This window comes from Penicillium canescens (assembly GCF_028828765.1).
Source record: "Penicillium canescens strain IBT 15451 chromosome Unknown utg000011l_segment0_segment0, whole genome shotgun sequence".
Classification (NCBI taxonomy): domain Eukaryota; kingdom Fungi; phylum Ascomycota; class Eurotiomycetes; order Eurotiales; family Aspergillaceae; genus Penicillium; species Penicillium canescens.
Window position 1 is genome coordinate 1,104,012 of NW_026703973.1, and position 18,871 is coordinate 1,122,882.

General features: G+C 50.5%; 7 protein-coding genes across 7 annotated transcripts; 5 read left to right on the plus strand and 2 right to left on the minus strand.

The window, feature by feature from the left end:
- Positions 1 to 1,973: 1,973 nt before the first annotated feature.
- N7446_013151 (putative vesicle-mediated transport protein (Imh1)) lies at positions 1,974 to 5,781 on the plus strand (the record flags this gene model as incomplete). The annotated part of the gene is made up of 4 exons (XM_058521893.1): positions 1,974 to 2,123; positions 2,174 to 2,636; positions 2,695 to 5,686; positions 5,739 to 5,781. The coding sequence occupies 4 exons, from the start codon at positions 1,974 to 1,976 to the stop codon at positions 5,779 to 5,781; spliced, it is 3,648 nt and encodes a 1,215-aa protein (XP_058365370.1).
- A 194-nt stretch (positions 5,782 to 5,975) lies between these two features.
- Positions 5,976 to 6,409, plus strand: N7446_013152 (uncharacterized protein; the record flags this gene model as incomplete). The annotated part of the gene is made up of 2 exons (XM_058521894.1): positions 5,976 to 6,015; positions 6,102 to 6,409. 2 exons carry the CDS (start codon positions 5,976 to 5,978, stop codon positions 6,407 to 6,409), a joined length of 348 nt encoding a protein of 115 aa, XP_058365371.1.
- A 551-nt stretch (positions 6,410 to 6,960) lies between these two features.
- N7446_013153 (anoctamin family protein) lies at positions 6,961 to 9,406 on the plus strand (the record flags this gene model as incomplete). Its single annotated transcript, XM_058521895.1, has 5 exons — positions 6,961 to 7,039; positions 7,112 to 7,265; positions 7,331 to 7,619; positions 7,674 to 8,105; positions 8,150 to 9,406. 5 exons carry the CDS (start codon positions 6,961 to 6,963, stop codon positions 9,404 to 9,406), a joined length of 2,211 nt encoding a protein of 736 aa, XP_058365372.1.
- A 597-nt stretch (positions 9,407 to 10,003) lies between these two features.
- N7446_013154 (uncharacterized protein) lies at positions 10,004 to 11,886 on the plus strand. The gene is made up of 4 exons (XM_058521896.1): positions 10,004 to 10,272; positions 10,494 to 10,509; positions 10,663 to 10,931; positions 10,983 to 11,886. Exons 1-4 carry the CDS (start codon positions 10,219 to 10,221, stop codon positions 11,475 to 11,477), a joined length of 834 nt encoding a protein of 277 aa, XP_058365373.1. The 5' UTR covers positions 10,004 to 10,218; the 3' UTR covers positions 11,478 to 11,886.
- Positions 11,887 to 12,124: 238 nt separating this feature from the next.
- N7446_013155 (GMC family oxidoreductase) lies at positions 12,125 to 13,962 on the minus strand (the record flags this gene model as incomplete). The annotated part of the gene is made up of 3 exons (XM_058521897.1): positions 12,125 to 13,074; positions 13,135 to 13,851; positions 13,920 to 13,962. The coding sequence occupies 3 exons, from the start codon at positions 13,960 to 13,962 to the stop codon at positions 12,125 to 12,127; spliced, it is 1,710 nt and encodes a 569-aa protein (XP_058365374.1).
- Positions 13,963 to 14,212: 250 nt separating this feature from the next.
- On the minus strand, positions 14,213 to 14,599 carry N7446_013156 (uncharacterized protein; the record flags this gene model as incomplete). The annotated part of the gene is made up of 1 exon (XM_058521898.1): positions 14,213 to 14,599. The coding sequence occupies one exon, from the start codon at positions 14,597 to 14,599 to the stop codon at positions 14,213 to 14,215; it is 387 nt and encodes a 128-aa protein (XP_058365375.1).
- Positions 14,600 to 16,783: 2,184 nt separating this feature from the next.
- On the plus strand, positions 16,784 to 17,776 carry N7446_013157 (uncharacterized protein; the record flags this gene model as incomplete). The annotated part of the gene is made up of 1 exon (XM_058521899.1): positions 16,784 to 17,776. One exon carries the CDS (start codon positions 16,784 to 16,786, stop codon positions 17,774 to 17,776), a length of 993 nt encoding a protein of 330 aa, XP_058365376.1.
- Positions 17,777 to 18,871: the final 1,095 nt, after the last annotated feature.

Sequence of the window (18,871 nt, forward strand, 5' to 3'; positions counted from 1 at the left end):
CCTATCATCTCGGTTCTCAAAACGATACAATTTCGAGCGTGCGAAGTGTGAAGATCCAAAGATAATTAGAGATTGGTTTTCGCTTGTCTAAAAGACTATACTTCAATATGGTATTGACCCCGACGACATCTATAACTTTGACGAGACCGGTTTTGCTATGGGCTTAATCGCAACCGCGAAGGTTATTACGAGAAGGGAATATTACGGTCGGCGATCGGTTTTACAGCCCGGAAACCGCGCGTGGGTGACTACAATTAAATGTATAAATGCGTCGGGGTGGGCGCTTCCTCCTTGTATCATTTTTAAGGGCAAAGTCTTTATCGAATCTTGGTTCGACGGCCTTCCGGACGATTAGAGACTTGAGGTTAGTCCTAACGGATGGACCTCCGACGAAATTGGACTTCGGTGGCTTCAAAAGCTCTTTATTCCGTCTACTTCTTCGCGTACGAAGGGGAAGTATAGACTTTTGATACTCGACGGCCACGGAAGTTATTTAACCCCGAAATTCGACGAAATTTACGAGAAAAACGATATTATCGCAATTTGTATGCCTCCGCACTCGTCTCACCTTTTATAGCCTCTTGATATCGGCTGTTTTGCGGTGTTAAAGCGTGGTTACGCTCGGCTTATCGAATCGAAAACGCGTGCTAGAATCAACCACATTGATAAGCTAGACTTCCTCGAAGCCTACCCGTCCGCGCGAATTGAGGCATTTAAATCGGAGACTATTAAGAATAGCTTTACCGCCGCCGGTTTAGTGCCTTATAGTCCGGATCGAGTGATCTCGAAGCTTAATATTCGCCTTCGAACCCCGACACCCCCCGGAGCTAGGGAAGCGAGTAGGATCCAAAAACGCCTTCAAACTACGTACAATTACAAAAGCAAGCTTCCTTAATTAAAGCTTTGCTAAAAGCGCGTTCAAAAAGCCCACTAAGCCCGCTTAACTCCGCGATAAATCAGGTTTTAAAAGCCTATCAAATCACAATACAATCGGCAGCTATTCTCGAGAAAGAAGTAGGCGAATTACGCGCTGCAAACGAGACGAAGAAGCGAAAAAGGACTCGGTCTAAAAAGCAAATAGCTTCCGAAGAAGGTCTGTCAGTTTTAGAGGCCTCTACCTTAGTAGCGCAGCCAGAGCAAGCGGTTTTAGCACAAACCCCCCGTGAGGCAGAATCGGCTCCGGCACCTTCACAGCCACGTAAGAGAGCCTTACCAAAGTGCAGTATATGTGGAATTCAGGGTCATAAATTGACTACATGTCCTAATAGAACTAGTTTTTAGCTTATTGAATTTAATGGCGTTTTGGTTGAGAAAAATGCATTAAAAATAAATAGATACAGGTAGGGTGGCGGCTCGCTTGGGGTGGCGGCTCGCTTGTGAATTACGTTACTTACTAGTGAAGCCTCTAACCTTGGAAGTGCCTAGGACATTCTAGCCTAGCCTATGATGAACATGTAATTTCTCATTCTTCCCTTCTCCATGAACTATATTGATCACTTTCTGAAGTCCACCTTAAATAATGATATTTTGTATGGCTTCAGTCACTTTCTTTTTCCTTCTTTGTTTGACCTGTCTGTTAAATGCCTCTCAATGCTTATACATGCGAGAACACTTGATATAACGTTAATCTAGACAAGAGTACTTCATAACTTATAAATCTAAGTCTAATAGTACAGATAATTAGATAATGTAGAAATCCAACGTAGATAATTTAATTTTGAGTTCGTAAGTTCTGTGTCTGGGTGGTCCTAATACTTGGTGCGTTAACGTTGAGTTATATATATTTATTCCTCATTGTTTAATACAGAAACCTCATTTTTTTTTTTTCCGTTGGTAACTCGATTTAATTGCTAAAGGACAGTCTTAAATTACAAAATATAGCTAGATTGCAATGAAAATCAAGTAGACAGTACTGTATTCCTCTCAAGCTATAGATAGGACCGAGTATAGACGGTCAGCCGAGCCCCTTCCACATGGCAGTTCCGCCTTGGCCTTCCAAACCAATGCTCCCCCTCACTCCCTTACGAGGCCATCTACTCATTCTCCTCTTGTATTTGGTCGACGTCCTTACTCTTGCGTTTGTTTTGGTAGAGTTGGTTCATCGATCCGCGGCGATGTTTCAGGTACTATTTTTCCGACCTGGCGCCTTGCGTCCAACTAACACTATTGCCAGCGCCTCCGCGACGCCATCGACTCTCGCATCGCAGAGGAACAAGCCCGCCAAAAGTCCGCCCAAGATTCCATCTCCCGCTCCAATTCCTCTCGCCGTCCACCCACCCGCAACCTCTCCCCGAGTCGGCGCACCCGCCCAAGACGCAACACAGGCACTCCCATCAGAGGACCCGACCCCAAGGAATTCGAGGCGGAATTCACCATCGGGGACGACGATGAGTCCAGCCGGTCTGCTACTCCCCAAGTTGACACACCAGAAGCTGCCTCGGAAGTGAGCGTAGCCAACGAAGGCGAGTCTGCAGAGATGGAGGGCAAAACACCTGCGGAATCGTCTGAGAAAGAGGCCACCGGTGCCCAGGATGCTGACTCTTCCAAGGACTCTTCCAAGGACTCTTCGGCTGAGCTTCCACCCGATGTCCGTGCTAAGCTCCGCAGACTCGATAAGCTCGAGGCGCGATACCATGGTACGTAACTGCCTGTTCAGGAAACCGCGCACGAGAGACTGACTGCAAGCGCACATAGATTTGCTCAAGGCATACCGCATGGCGCACTCGCGCGTCCTCTCTATCGAGCCCTTTGAGGCTGCTCTGCGCGAAAACACTCCGCTCACCTCGATTGGCGAACCCAAGGCTTTCACCGAGTACCTTAACCAGACGGCCCTGAAAAGCGACATGGTAATGGAGGAGCTGAAGCGCGTCACCGGCGAAAGAGAAGACTACAAAAAGAAGATGGAGGAAGCGCAGAAGTCTACCAAGGAGGCTTTGGATGAGGTTACCGGGCTCAAGAAGGAGAAGCAGGAGAAGCCCGAGGCTGGCGCGAACAAGGGATCAGATGGGACAGAGGAGACTAGCGAGGAGTTCTTCTCATTTGATAACGAAGTCCCCCGTCTAGAGATTGAACTCAAGGAGAAGCAAGAGGAGGTCGACAACCTCAAGACTGAGGTGGAAAAGCTCAAGCGCGACATGTCTGTCACCCGTGAGTCGACCGAGGGTATGGTACAGAACCTTGAGACAGCTACTCGCGAGCTTGTTGAGTTGCGCGAAACCAAGGACAAGTTGGATGCTGAGATTGAAACTCTCAAAACATCCAACAAGGCCGATAAGGCCAATGTCGATGACTTGAAGGCGAAGCTTACCACAGCCGAATCTTCTATTGAGTCGACCACGACTGAGGTTGAGAAGCTCAAGTTGCAGCTCAAGGAAAAGAGCGAAGAAATCGAAAAGCTCCAGAACCATGCTTCTGAGAAGGCCGAGCCAGACTCGGAGCTCGTTTCCCAATTGGAAACAACCAAGGAGGAGAAGAAGGCTGGCGAGAAGAAGCTGGTCGTGCTCCAGGGCTTGGTTGACGGCCTTCGATCTCAACTTAAGGAAACTGAATCGACCATCTCAGACCTGAAGACGGAGATTGGCCAGAAGTCGGAAAGCTCTACCAAGCTTCAGCAGATTGTTGACTTTGTGGACGAGAACCTGAAGGACAACACTACGTGGCAATCTGCCAAGGAGAAGCTTTCCGCTGGAGAAAAGGCCGATTTCGACGAGATCCGAAAGAGTCTGGCACCAGCCAAGGAAGACGAACCAGCCACTACTGCCTCTACTCCTGCTGCTGCTGAAGAGGAGACCCAGCCTGTTCCAGCAGCTACTGGAGCCAGTGGTGGTGGTGGAAAGAAGAAGAACAAAAAGAAGAAGAAGGGCGGCAAGACTGAGGAACTGCCCAAGCCAGCCGAGGCAGTCCCTGCAGAGCAACCGGCCCAGGAGAAGGCTGCTCAAGAGACCGCTGCTCCAGCATCCGACGAACTCAACGAACTCAGGTCCAAGCTCGAGTCGTTGATGCAACAATTGTCGGAGAAGGAGGCGGCCATTGATCGCTTGAGTGCCAAGCTGAAGGGCGAAGACGATCTTAAGGAGGAGATTGAGTCTCTGCGCGATGACCTTGTCAACATAGGCCAGGAACATGTCGCAGCTAAGGACAAGATCAACGAGCTTTCCGCAGAGAAGACTGCCCTTGAAGAGACTATCACCAAGCTCGAGAAAGAACTGGTCGACCTTCGCACTAGCAACGCTTCGACCTCAGCTGACTCTGAGAAGATCCATACCTCTCTGAAGGAGGAGTTTGAGAGCCTCAAAGTTCGCTCGGCAACTCTGGAGACCGATCTTTCTGCCGCCCAGCAGCTGGCTGCCACTCGGTTCAAGGACCTCACAGACCTACGCGAGACTCTTCAGAAGGTTCAGCCCGAGCTGCGAAACCTGCGTGTTGAGTCTTCGGAGCTGAAGACCTTGAAGGAAACTCTTACCAGCAAGAACTCCGAGTTGAAGGCCCTCGAGGGCAAGCACGAGGATTTGCGTGCCGAGCTGAAGACCGCCAAGTCGAAGATCTCAGAGCGGGACACAGAGGTGGGCACCCTGAACAAGAAGATCCGACAAGAGACCGACAGCCGTTTGAAGGCTGAGGAGAAATTCAGCGTTGCTCAGTCCGAACTGCGCGCCTCCGAAAGCAAAAAGCAAGATGCTATCAATGCCAGGGATAAGACTAGTGCTGATCTCTCCAAGGCCCAAGATGGATTGAAGAGTACTCGTGCCAAGATGCGCGAGATGGATGATCAGATCTCCCAGTTGAACAAGGAGCTTGCTGGTCTCCGGGAAGAGATCCAGCTGAAGACGGCGCAGCACAGCAGCGCCCAGAGTCTGATGAACAGTATGCGTGATCAAACCTCAGAGGTGGCAATGCAGATGAAGGAGGCTCGTGAACGATGCGAGAGCCTGGAGGAAGAACTGGCTGACGCTCATCGTCTGCTGAGCGAACGGACCCGCGAAGGCGAGACTATGCGCCGACTGCTCAATGACATTGAGGGTCGTTCAGAGTCCAAGGTGCGTGACTTTAAGGAACGCATGGAGGCCGCTATCGAGGAGCGGGACCGCGCCGAAGACGAAGCTAGTAGCCAAGGCCGACGCCGTGCCCGGGAAATGGAAGAGCTGAAGGCCAAGGTCCGCGAGGCTGAGCGAGCACTTCGCACAGCCGAAGAGGACAAAGAGGAGCTGGAGCAATCCCAAAAGGATTGGCGTCGCCGCCGTGACGAGCTGGAGTCTATCTCCGAACAGTCATCACAAGAAGTGATCGAGATTCGCCAGGCCATGGCTGGTCTGCGCGATGCACTCGACGAAAGTGAGAAGCAGGTTCGTGACCTTGAAAAGGACAAGGCAGAGCTGCGCCGCTCCGTCGAAGAGACCAACGCCCGGCTGGAGAAGCTACGGAAATCCCACAAGACCCTTGGAGAGGATGTTCGTCTACGTGGGTCCCCGTCAGGTCGACAGTCTTCACGATCGTCGATCGATTCTGGATCTCGCCGGGGAATTGCGTCCCCTTCCGCTAGAAGCGAGACACCCGTTGGTCCACCCAGCAATGCATCCATTGACTACATGTACTTGAAGAATGTCCTCCTCCAATTCCTGGAGCAAAAGGACAAGAACTATCAGAAACAGCTCATTCCTGTCCTGGGAATGTTGCTGCATTTCGACCGGTAGGCTTTACCTTATACCCCCCTGATGTAACAATCACTAACTGCAGTATAGAACGGACGAACAAAAGTGGATGTCGGCGATCATGTCCAAATAATATACCCATAGGTGTATGCCCATCTGTACCATAACATCTGTAGAGAATCATAACGTTCCTATTCCTATATTCTTATATTCCTTGGTAGCGGAGTTCCATTGGATCCAGCTCCCCAGTGGGTCAAATCCCTCCCCAGACGTAGCTGTCAAAATTCCCTCTACAAAATGGACTTCATAACTGCATTCTCCAACACCATGGCCGACCAACCCACCATCCGCCTGGCAACTCCAGAGGGCAAGTCAACCTCCATCACCTCACCCTCACCAACTCCGACCCATTCCCAACCCAATCACCCCAACCCCAAACTAACACCCCACCAGACGTCCCCCTAATCCTCCAATTCATCTGCGAACTAGCCGACTACGAAAAAGCCCTCCACGAAGTCGAAGCAACTGAAGAGTCCCTCCTATCAACCCTCTCCTTCCCAGACACACCCCCCAAACGCGGCGCCGTCTACACAGCCCTGATAACCCCCCTCCAACCCCGACAAACGCCTCCCCAGTCCCCGTCGGCATGGCCCTCTACTTCTACAACTACTCGACGTGGCGCTCCGCACCGGGAATCTACCTGGAGGATCTATATGTGCAGCCGAGCGCGCGCGGCCACGGGTATGGGTTTAAGTTGCTGAAGTATTTGGCGAAGCAGGTGCTCGAGGTGTCAGGGCGCAGGCTCGAGTGGAGTGTGCTTACTTGGAATGAGCCTAGTATTCGCTTTTATGAACAGGTTGGGGCTAAAGGGATGGATGAATGGATGAAGATGATGGTTGAGGGGGATGCTTTGACCAAGTTGGCGGAGGGGGCGTAGGGAGCGTAGGGGGAGGGGTTGGGGGTGATATTGAGGGCGAGGTTGAGGGTGTATGAAAGTACCTGTGCATGTACAAAATGTGTGGTCTTTTTTCCTGGGATCGCTCGATCGAGGGGTCTGTAGAGCTCAGTGGAGCTATGCGATCATGAAAATAAATGTTACGGAACAGCCAAAGCCTGAAATCCACGTCATTCCACATAAATCTCGTATAAGAAACTCGGTGTACAAGTATATTAATGTGTGAACTGCAGACCTGACGCACCTGGTCAGGCTTCGCCCCAGCTAAGCCTTTCGTGACGTCGTCCGTCGACCCGCTGAACACCTCGATTTTTCGACTTTCGACTTTCGACTTTCTACCTCATCCACCACCATAGGATGACCGCAAACACAGAGAATCCCCAGGAGGTGAACCTCCATGTGGACTATGTAATCCACTACAGCTTCGGGGACACAGGTAAGCTGGAGCAAGCTCCGATATGCAGTGGGGGTCACATTCCATCCTAACATACCCTTCCCCGAATACCAGATAAACCACAAGCCATTGAACAGCTCGAGAAGCTACTCCAGTCACTCGCCAAGGTTGGTCTTCAGGCAGAGGTCCGTCAAGGCGATGAAGTGTCCTTACTGGTCTTTGTGAAAGCTTCTGAGAAGCACTTGAAGCGGGCGGTTTATCGGTCACGGTGAGTGACGTCGCTTTATTGTGAGATCGTGTGTATTCGCGCCCAGTGCTAATATTGTTTGTCAGTGTACGCGACTGGCTTTATGGTATTCGCAATGCTGAGCCTACACGGTCCAATTCGACGGAGCCTCAAACTGAGGCCGAGCGTCTGCGGGTTATTTATCAAATGATGACACTTCCTAAGGAAGAGGGCGGTGCGCATATTACGCCTGGTCATGGCCAATGGAAGAATGTCTCTGCTATATTCCCGCTTCATGATGTTGAGACGAATAATAAGTGGATGAGGGAGTGGAGTAAAAAGACTTTCCTTTCTGAAGATGACTTGGACCAGATCAGGAATAAGTTTGGTGAAAGTGTATGTGCAGAGTTGGAGTTGGGGTTGAGGATGCTAGGCTAACATTGATTGCAGGTTGGATTCTACTTCTCTTTCCTGCAGTCTTACTTCCGGTTCTTGATCTTCCCCGCTGTTTTTGGATTCTCGTGCTGGTTCCTCCTTGGTGGTTTCTCCATAATCTATACTGTGGTGAACTGTCTTTGGTGTATTATTTTCGTGGAATATTGGAAGCGCCAGGAGGTGGATCTGAGCTGCAGATGGGAGACCAAGAATGTTTCCGCTGTCCGAACTAAGCGGCGAGAGTTCAAGCCCGAGAAGGAGGTCTGCGATCAGAGTACTGGGGAGGTGCGTGGTGTCTTCCCGGCAACCAAGCGTATGCAACGACAGCTGCTTCAGATCCCATTTGCCCTGCTTGCGGCAATTGCTCTGGGTGCTATCATTGCAACTTGCTTTGCTATTGAAATCTTCATCTCGGAGCTTTATAATGGGCCTTTGAAGACATACTTGGTTAGTTGATCCTACTAGTTGCTGAACCCAAGCTTACTTTTTAGATCTTCATTCCGACCATTCTTGTCTCGGCGCTCGTTCCAACTATGAGTGCTATCTTATCATCGATTGCAACCAAGCTAAATGATTACGAGAACCACGAGACGAGCGACGCATATGATGTGGCACTGACCCAGAAGGTCTTCGTGATCAACTTTATAACGTCCTATCTTCCAATCTTCCTGACTGCCTTCGTCTACGTGCCATTCGCCAGTCTAATTGTTCCTTACCTCGATGTCTTCCACTTGACAGTCCGTCCTTTCGTGTCCAAGGAACATGCCATATTAAAGGAATCGCATTTCCAGATCGACCCTGCTCGGCTCCGCAACCAGGTCATCTATTTTACCGTCACGGCCCAGATTGTCGGCTTTGCTATGGAGACCATTGTTCCATATATCAAGCAACACGCACTTCGCAAATATAAGAAGTATAACAAGGAGCGCAATGGCAAGGCAGAGTGCAGCGGTGACAAAGAATCCCCCGAGAGATCTGTTGTGTCTTATGACGACCCCGCCGAGGAAGTGAAATTCCTCACGCGCGTGCGCAACGAGGTTGAGCTTTCCGAGTACGATGTAACGGACGATCTGCGCGAAATGTGTATTCAGTTCGGATACCTAGCACTGTTCTCACCCATATGGCCACTCGTCCCGCTCTCCTTCTTCGTGAACAATTGGGTTGAGCTACGGTCCGACTTCTTCAAGATTTGCATGGAATTCCGCCGCCCAGTCCCACTACGAACCGACACAATCGGACCGTGGCTAGATAGCCTCGGATTCCTCTCGTGGGTAGGAAGCATCACCAGCGCAGCACTAGTCTACATGTTCAGCGGCAATGCCCAGCACGGACCAAACGGCGAGCCCACAGATATTAAGGGCTGGGCCTTACTCTTAACGATCTTCTTCTCGGAACACCTCTACCTAATCGTGCGGTATGCCGTCCGGGCTGCCATGGCCCGCCTGGAACCACCAAACTCCCGCAAAGAACGCGGCGAGCGATACCTCATGCGCAAGCGGTATCTGGAATCCACACTGCACGCCGAGACAGATGATGACAAGGATGACGGCGAAGAGATCTCCATCCCTGAGTCATCTGAGATCTCACGCGCTTCTCTCGAGGATGATGCCCGGCACGCGTCCTTGCATAGTGTCGACCCGGCAGATCGGTTCTGGATGCACCAGCAGGGCTGGGCGGAGTCAGCCAAGATTGGTGCTGGGATTATCCAGGCCCAGCCTGTCAAGGGTACCGTTAAAAAGCAGCAGTAGAGGTGACAGCGTGTTATGCAGCCTGACTATGTACGGCACAAGCGGCTGACTGTTGGTGCCAGGTACGAGATCACGCTTGATTTGTAGCCTTTCGGTTTTCAGCTTCACGTACAGAGTATAGTATTTGATAGTTTAAGTCTGTGGCAAGTGGGTTTTTTACGTTATATCTGCTCCAGTACAGACTGTGTGTAGCTATTAGGAACCACTCTCCAAGTATATTGGTATATACCTAGAAAAGCTCGATAAAAAGCGATTGGAATAGGCCTTCAGGGCTGTACATGGCGATCTGTGTACATGTCCGAGGAAAGATTTTGAGGCCTCAGGCTGCAGTGCCGAGATAATCATGACGTAGTGCTGACTCGGGATTAAGTAATCCCACCCTCGGATTCCGGATGCAGGCGGAATGTGCAGTCAGCGAGTGGAAGGCGACGATGAGCTGAATGGCTGATTGGAAGACAATGTTCACAGTTGCAACCAGTTGTAATCAAGCCCAATCACGACATTCAGCCTATCAATGCGTACTACTCTGTAGAAAAAGAGGGAAAACACAACCTCACCGCCTTCCCAGTCCGAGGTTCGCTTACCAACCCCTTACATAAAGCCCTGGATCGCCCTCTGACTCAGATTCCTTAAGTAATCCCTCTCCTCCCTCCAACCTGCTTACAGCATCGGATCTGTAACTGCTTACCTCATTGCCCTGCATCTCGATATCATTAGCAAAGAAGCCCTTTTTCGCTCGCAATTCGTGTTGGATTGGATCGTGCCGTGCAGAGTCACTGTCCAATTCCTTCTCCCACAGCTCACCTCGATCCATGCAGCCTGCACTTGCACCAGCGCCGCATCCAAGCATGCAGACCTCTGCTCAGGTAAGCAGCCTATCTTGAACGCGTTTGTCATCAGATCTATATCCAGACCCCCCGCGTCACGGTTTACTGACTCGTGCACAACGGGCGGCTATGGGGTTGTGTTTCCTGTTGTTCCGACCGTTCGCGGTAAACCCCGCGACGCGTTGTGTTTCTCCAAGTCCTGCCGCGTCTCCCGGGTCATTGTGTCTGTTGTTGTCTACAATGCTAACTATGTACTATAGGACCATGCGGACCAGGGTACGTTTAAGTTCCCATTTCTATCTTTGTTATGACGTGGTTTCGTGGTTTCGTGGTTTCAGGGCAAGCATTTTTAAGCACGCCACGCCGACCTGATACAAGTTTCGCCTCCCATATATTGCTTTCCTACAAGCTAACATGTACCTTTTTTAGTCCTGCATGATCAGCTTCTAGCTGCCCAGCACCACCTTCAGGGTGGCCGCCCTCAGGGCGCCCCTGGTCAGCAGCAGCAACTCCAGCCCAACACTGCTAGCCCTCGCGACCAGGCAAACATTGATCCCGCCATCTCGGGCTCCATGCTTGGTGCTCCCCAAACCCCTACCCAGCCACAGGGATCTCCTCCCTCAGATGGTGGCTCCAAGAGCTACGGCAAGCGTGAACTGTCTACCTCCAAGCGCGCTGCCCAGAACCGTGCCGCCCAGGTATGTCTCGCTTGATATCCTGCCCGAACTGTCATACTAACCATTCAACAGCGTGCATTCCGTCAGCGCAAGGAAACTTACATCCGCAAGCTCGAGGAAGAAGTCAAGAACATTGAAACCTTCAAAGACACAGTGAAGCAACTGGCCGGCGAGAACTATCAGCTCCGCGAGTACATCATCAACTTGCAATCCCGTCTCCTGGAATCTCAAGGCGAAGTCCCCGAGCTGCCAGCAAACATCGACCTGACGCAGTCTCGCACCGCCGAGATAGCCCTCGCCGCAGCTGGAGTCCAAAGCACCGGTTCCTCCTCTGTACCACCCTCCGGCCCGCAGCAGGGCCAGCAACAGACCAGCGTGACAGACGACATGAACTCGCTGAACCGCATTGCCGTCGCCGGCCTGGGCATGCGCAAGCACCCAGACGAGAGCAACTTCCTCGGCAACAACTTCCAGCAGAACAAGCGCGTGCGCGCCGACGACAGCCAAGGCGATGGCTCGGACCCTGTAGGCAAGCCGGAGACCCACGGTCTTCCAATGGTGAACTAAAGTATCTATCTTCATCTTCACCACTTGCCTGCCAAGTTCACGCGTTTGATTGCCAACTTTCTTGCGATCGCTTTTCGATACCCGCGTCCTATTTGTCTTTACTGCCTGTTATCTAGCCCCGGTGGTACATTTTCTATTTTCCTTATAAGGGCCCACCCTCTCTCATGTGCCTAGCTGGATCTCTCGGCTTTTTCATTTTTCCTGCTATCGTTCTCTTTGTTCTTTGCGTAATGGTGTGTGGCGCGAACTTTGGTTTCATCGTCTCAATTTGAACCCATTCGGTGGGTCGGTGGTGTTCTGAGATTTTTCGACCTTTTCTTTTGATGGTGTTGTGTTCGTGAGTGGAGTATTTTTAAGCATATGTTTCATACCTTCAATGCAATTATCTTTTATTTAATTTGAATTAGTGCAATGGCATTCTTCTTTCGTATGTTCTTTGCAAAGATAGCTATAGAGACAGGTGGGTTCTGGTGTTAGATAAGCATGGCTCTTGTAGACTCTGTTTACAAGAGCTGATGTTTAAATGAGAGAAGTAAAGAGCATTCACCATAAATGATCATGCCCTGGGCATAATTACACGGCAGTATATCCAAGCCGGTCCCTCCAAGACCCAAAACAGCAACGCTAACTTATAACTTCCCAATAACTTACTGATCAAGCCCATACTCCCTAGCCAAAACATCAGCAGCAGTAGCCCCAGTAACATAAGCCGTAGCCTGCGTATGATTATTAGTCAAAACAGGAACAACACTCATATCAGCAACGCGCAATCCCTGCACACCCATAACCTTAAAGCTGCGATCCACAACAGCCTCCTTATCACCAGTCCTACCCATCTTAGCAGTCCCAGTCATATGCCAACTTGACGACAAGAAATCCTTCCAGAATGTCAAAATATCCTCATCTGAGTCAGACGCCGGCCCAATAAGCGTCGACACCGTATCCTTTGCGAACGTCGGTGCCCGCGATACTTCCAGCAAGTGCCGATAAATCTCAATGCATGCGCGCCGGTCGAAGGGGTCTCCCAGGAAGCGGGGGTTGAATAGGAGGGGCGTATTAGGGTCGGAGGATTGGAGCGTTACCTCGCCGCGGGATTGTGCGTTCATCATGAATGCGGCTAGACCGACGTAGCTGTAATCATCCTTGAACATGTCCGGCGCGAAGAAGTGCATAGGGATGTGGGTGAGCATTTCGTAGTGGGGAATTGTGTCGCGATTCATGAAATCCTGTACGTCTTGCGGTAGGGCGGCGAATTCGGGGGAGCCGGTTATCCGGTCAGATTTGAACCAGCCTGTGCCTAGTTGGCAGCCGTAGCGGGTCCATTGACCTGTGTTTGTTTCTTCCCATTGTTTCATGGCGCTTTCCATTGCGGTGGGGTTTAGGAAGAAGGTGTTTCGGTCTGTTGTTTCTGGTTTGCGGGCTAGGATTAGGGGTACAAAGTAGTGGTCTCGTAGGCCTTTTCCTAGGGCTGGGAGGTCTTGGATTACTGGGATGTTGTATTTGTTGAGGTCGTTCGCTGGGCCGATTCCCGAGTGCATGAGGATTTTGGGTGTGTCTAGGGATCCGGCGGAGAGGATTACATCTCGGGATGCGAAGTCTGGGAGTTGTTAGATTTTTGGGATGGATGGATGTTGGGGTGGTGAGTTGGGGGACGTACACTTCTTGTTGCCGGTATCAACACCAACAGCCGTCTTTCCATCCAATATCACCCGCTGTACGGGGCTGTCCGTGACAATCGATAGATTACCAGGCGCATCAACAAGTAGATCAGCAGCAGTAGTACGCTTCCCCTGCCCAGCAGAGTTGATAGTAAGCGCCATACCAAGGGGGTTCCCAGAATTATGATCGAAATTGCGCTGATACCCAGCTTCCTCAAAAGCGTCGAGGACAGTCGACAGATCATCCTCCCAGTTCTCAGCATATCCAATGCGCAAACCACCAGTCTGACCATGGTCAGCTGCAACGGTGTTGGCATACTTCTGATGCTCAGGACGAACAATGGTACCATTGAAGGTTTCCAGGTTCTTGAACCGCGCCTGCATCTGCTTCCAGCCAAAAGTCTCATCGTCGATTTCCGCGGCCCATTCGTCATAGTCGTCCTTTGCGCCCACGGTGAACACTCCGAAATTAATCGCTGATCCGCCTCCTAGTCCCTTGCCACGGGAGTAGTCCAGTTCGCGGCCGTTGCAGTGTTCCTGGGGTGTGGTCTTGTAGCCCCAGTTTAGGCCCTGCTCCTCCTTGTAGGTTGTCCAGCGCTTTCCGTCGACGCGCAGGCGTCGATCGTCATTGCGTCCGCCGGCTTCGAGGAGGAGGACTTGGGGTCTTTGGACTGATTTCGCGAGACAGGCGGCTAGAGTGCAGCCGGCTGGTCCACCTACTCAAAAGTGTTGTGAGTTATGGGTTTGGGAGACCATATAGCAATCTTGGGTGGTATATGGGTACCTCCAACGACAATAAAGTCGTACTTCTTCTCTGCAGATCCCATGTTCAATGATATTTAGGTATATACTGTAGTCAAAGGAAAAATAATCGACAGTATAAGGGTCACTGGAGACAAGCTGATTATAACAATTTCACACACGAGACAGTTCTCGCACTAACACTGAAACCCCTCTTTGTCCAGCACATCGCTGCAAGCCACGAACCACCGCGGTGGAGAAACTCAGACGAGGCTTTCCTGAACTACTGAATCTGGTGAAATGGCTCAGAAATGCGTTTGCACCACTGGAGGTCGATCATCGGTGTGCAAGGATGAAATCACTCGTTGAATTGTCCGCTCCCTTTTTGAAGGTCTGCATGGTGTTCCATAGTAATGATTGCTCAAATAAGGCATTGGACCCGACTGATTTGCCAATTGGGTTGGAGGTGCAGGGGTTATGCATGATGCTTATGGTGTAAGGTGTAAGATATGCGAGATTGGTAACGGACACGTACCGCCGATCGCAGTAGTTCACTTCCGGGGTTCCTATGGATTTGGGGTGGATAATGGAGGAGCTCGGGTTGGGACCGAGATTATTGAGATTCGAGGAGGCCTGGAGATTCTGGTACGATCCGTTGTGGTCAGTAGAGTTGAGGCTCTGGTGGTGGGTACCACAGGTCAATTTGTCAGGGTAGAAAGCCATTCGGTCAGGTCTAATTTGGTAAGAGGTATGTACATGTATACTTTATGACACAATCTCAATTGAGGCTAAGACTCAACAATGCGTATGTCTAACGTCCTGTCTTGGCTGAAGTGGCTGGACTGGAAGCGGTGTACGAGAGATACTGCCGGACCAAGATCTAAACTTAATCGGCTCCGAATAGTCGGGATTTGGCTCGTTCGTATTTGAACCTGTCCGAATTCATCTTCCATGCGAAACTCCGAGGTTGGATGGATTGGACTCAGTTAAAAATGAAACTGGCATTGTAGAAATGCGGGGAGGTGGGTTAGCAGACTAGGGTTGTAAAACCGCAAGCTAGTTGAGCCCCATGCATTAACGTTAGTGGCCCACCAGGACAAGACTGCGCAATGCGTCAACAAGTGTCATCTGATTCCGAAACTCGGTAGTAGATCATGGCCTGGATGTGTAAATCAGGATCCGAGTATTGACCTTGCAGAACGCCAGCTTCTCATACAGCTCAGCGACTTGAGGAGTCTATTCAAACCCCACGGGTGCGCGTTCACGCTGTGCTTGCTGCAAGCCCCATTCCACTAATTGCTTATTGATGCCACATTGCTGATAAGCAGGGTCGACAGCATGGCCGTCCAGATACCAAATATCCGGATAGGGCAGATAGCAGAAACAGCTTGGTGTCGAGGAGTCGTAAAGTTCAAGTCGACGAGGATCGATACTGCGGTCGGGGCAGGTAAATTCCGGGTACAACTCTTGCAGACCAGGGAGTGTTCGCTCCAGAATTGCATATATCGATGTTAGCCGAAAATGGTGAAAGACGGGTCCCAAAAAGAAAACATGTATTGTCAGACGGGATGTGGTCAATATGCGACCATGAGTCCTTTTGTCAGACTACTGCGTCGTCTCCGCTCTTCCATCTGATTCAAGCAGGGTATCCAGTGTATCCACAGATCAGCATCAGCTTCAGTGTGTTCCCCATACTCATTCTCCACTGTGACGAGAATCATCGACCCCGGAGTCACGGATCGCCGTTTGAGAACCAGTAGCGGAGGAAGGAATAGCGAAAGTCCTGGGTGATGCTCGTGTCGCCGTGGACATATTCAGGCAACGAGTTTCTCCAGCATGGCCTGCACCAGATCTGCAATGTCGGGGAGATCCTGAGCACATGCGGACTAAAGACGTACAGGAGACATGCTGTTGGTGTTCCTGGATTCACCGGTGAGGCAGCGTGGTGTGGTCTGTGCCCATGAGGGGGAACCCTGTTGCCTCCACATCAGTGGGTTAGCGTACGAACCTCGGCAATTGATTTCTATTTTCGTAGCCACTTTGAAACCCTTGAAACAGTTGGCAATGGTTTCAAGGCAAGAGGCAAAGTGTGTGTAGAGAACACATTGTTTGACCAGTGACGGTTTCGTTAGTTCAAATCCCGAGACTTCGTTGTCGGTACCCTTGAAAGGCTCGAGAGCGGCAATTGAGTTGAGATATGCGGGCCCGTTAAGTTACCTCAAGAAATCAAAGTTCAACTAGAACAGGGAATGAGCCTCAGCGTTGACGACCAACTTTGCCAATACGGCTAAGACTGTTAAAAGGCGAAAAGAAAGGAAAGTTTAGCGGCACGTGCCCAGAGCGATTCCTTCCGGGGAAGCGGGAAAAGTCGTTCCCTTGCATCTTTCCCCAACCTCCATTTTCTGCAGGAATTTCTCCTTCTAAATATTGTTCTCTGTGAGGCCCATTGCCTGTCCAGGTCAATTGGTAATCTCGCTTTGCCCCAGGTGGCGACTGTGGCTGGTCTTGGCTCGGTCTTTCCTCATTTTATTTTTACACCTCATCCGTCTCCCATGCGACGTCCCGATTCCCTGTTCTCATAACCGCCCTCGGACACTTCCCACTCCACATAATTACATCCGCCGACATTCTTCGGAAACCGACAACTGCGCGACGATCCGATCCCACCGATCTCAACAACCCGCAAATTTCCTCTGGACCCTTCGAATTGGCGCTCGATTGCGATACACATTCTACAATATTTGCGCGCATAGCACTTTCGATTTAGAGTGACTATGATTCCCCTAGAGTCGGCCCGCTGCAACAAACTACGTGCATAGTCGAGGATCTCACAAAGTGGGGCGCGCAACATTCTCTGATCAGGATACTTTCTTGTATACCTAGCCAGGCTCAGTCGGGGCGCCGACAATGACCAACCTGTCCGAGCCTCCGGACGGGATCCATGGATATCATGGCAACAATTTAGCTGTGCGGACGTTGATGATTGTCTTCACGTCCATTGCATTATACAACGCCATCGAACTGTTCATATTGCTATTTTTGACCTTCCAAACCTACCGGGGCCTCTACTTTTGGACACTTTTGCTCTCTGTTGTGCTTGGTGTGATTCCCCACGCCATTGGCTACCTGCTGGAATTCTTCTCCTTGGCACCATTATGGTTTTCCTTGACTCTGTCCACCATTGGCTTTTACGTCATGGTACCAGGGCAATCGGTGGTCCTTTACTCACGCCTGCATTTGGTGGTCCACAGTTCCAAAGTTCTTCGTTTTGTGCTCTGGCTCATCATCATTGATGCGGTTATTCTTTTAATACCAACAACCGTTCTTACATTTTGTACCGCGTACATTGCGCAGCCGGCAATGGTTCGCGGATATAATGTCATGGAGCGGATGCAATTGGCCTGGTTCTGCGCGCAGGAAATGGTCATCTCAGGAATCTACATCATCGAAACCGTCAAACTCCTCAAGATGATGCCAGAAAAGGATCGACGACGAACTCGCATCATGTACGAGTTGCTGGCAATCAATTTGGTCATTATCTTGCTTGATATTTGTCTACTGGTCGTGGAATATATTGGCTTCTACTCGCTGCAGACTACTTTGAAACCTATGGTCTATAGCATCAAGCTGAAGCTTGAGTTTGGCGTGCTTGGAAAGCTCGTCTCGATCGTGCAAACCCAACAATCACAGCCCACCTCGTCCGAGCACGAGGAGTATCCCGGTTTCGTGGATCCCACTCAATTCACGACGGATGTTACCCACGCTGCTCCCCGGGAATCGCGATCACGAGGACGGAGGGGATGGAATTCGAATACGATTTCCATGGAGAGCTTGCCCATGTCCGAGCGTCGAATTCGTCCATCCACGCAATCGACCGATGGCAGTGCTCAGCCAACATGAGAGCTGACTCGAGAATATGCATTTCACATCTTTATTTTCGGCCTATAATCATCCACTGGGCGATAATAGCAAAGCCATTGGCTTTCATCTTCTTCGCCGCCCATCAAAACTTTGACTGCCAATCTCAAGTTTGAGTTGGTTTGGCCACCTAGCATTTGCTCTCATTGCACCTCTCATCTGAGTTGTGCCAACGCCACTCCCACCGGCCCAATTCCAAACCCGGAATACTCATCCTTTGGGCCATCTTGCCTTTTTTGCCTGCGCAATGTTAGCAACCCAAAAATGAGATGCTCTCATCTCTGCATTTCGGCTTATGATTCGAGCAACCTTGCCGTCTCTCTGCTAAGGGTCTCGAAGGTATAAGCATTAGCATTACCTCGAAAGGCTTGCGTAATATTCTGTACGAATGGTTCATATTCGGCATTGAGGAGCGAACTCGAGAATAACAATATCAGACTACCCGAACAGGTAGTGATATCATGGACCCTTTTCGGTCTCAATGCCGAGTATGAACCATTCGTGCAAAATGTTACGCAAGCCTTTTGGGGTAGTGCTATTGCCTATACCTTCGAGACCCTTACAGCAGAGAGACGGCAAGGGTTGCACATTATCTGTGGTTCAACCATACCACTGCAAAAGTCATTCTGCCCGATCCGGAAGGATCGTGGCCGTCATATACGCTAGATGTATATTGGCAACGACATAATATAATGCGGTCTATCGACACCCACGATTCTCACGATGTACAATACCTCAAACAATTACCACGTTACCATGATATATTATCACTTGAAATATTGGAGCCAACACAAGAATAGTAGAAGATAGAACTTGCTCGCATTGGTAGTCGACAGCCACGATATCGATGGAATCAGCAGTATGACTGGGCTCCAGTTTTATATGGCTCTGAAGGAGTACCTGGATGCTCCGACTCACCCGGAAAGTACAAGAAGAGCCTATCAGGTGGCGAGATGCATGATGCCATTGTGAGCCTCCAGAGTACCGAGTATCACGGGGAAGATGAATGGACTTTGCCGATTAAAATGCCGGTCTTGGATCAACGCCATATCTATATTTCATACACGTGTCACATAC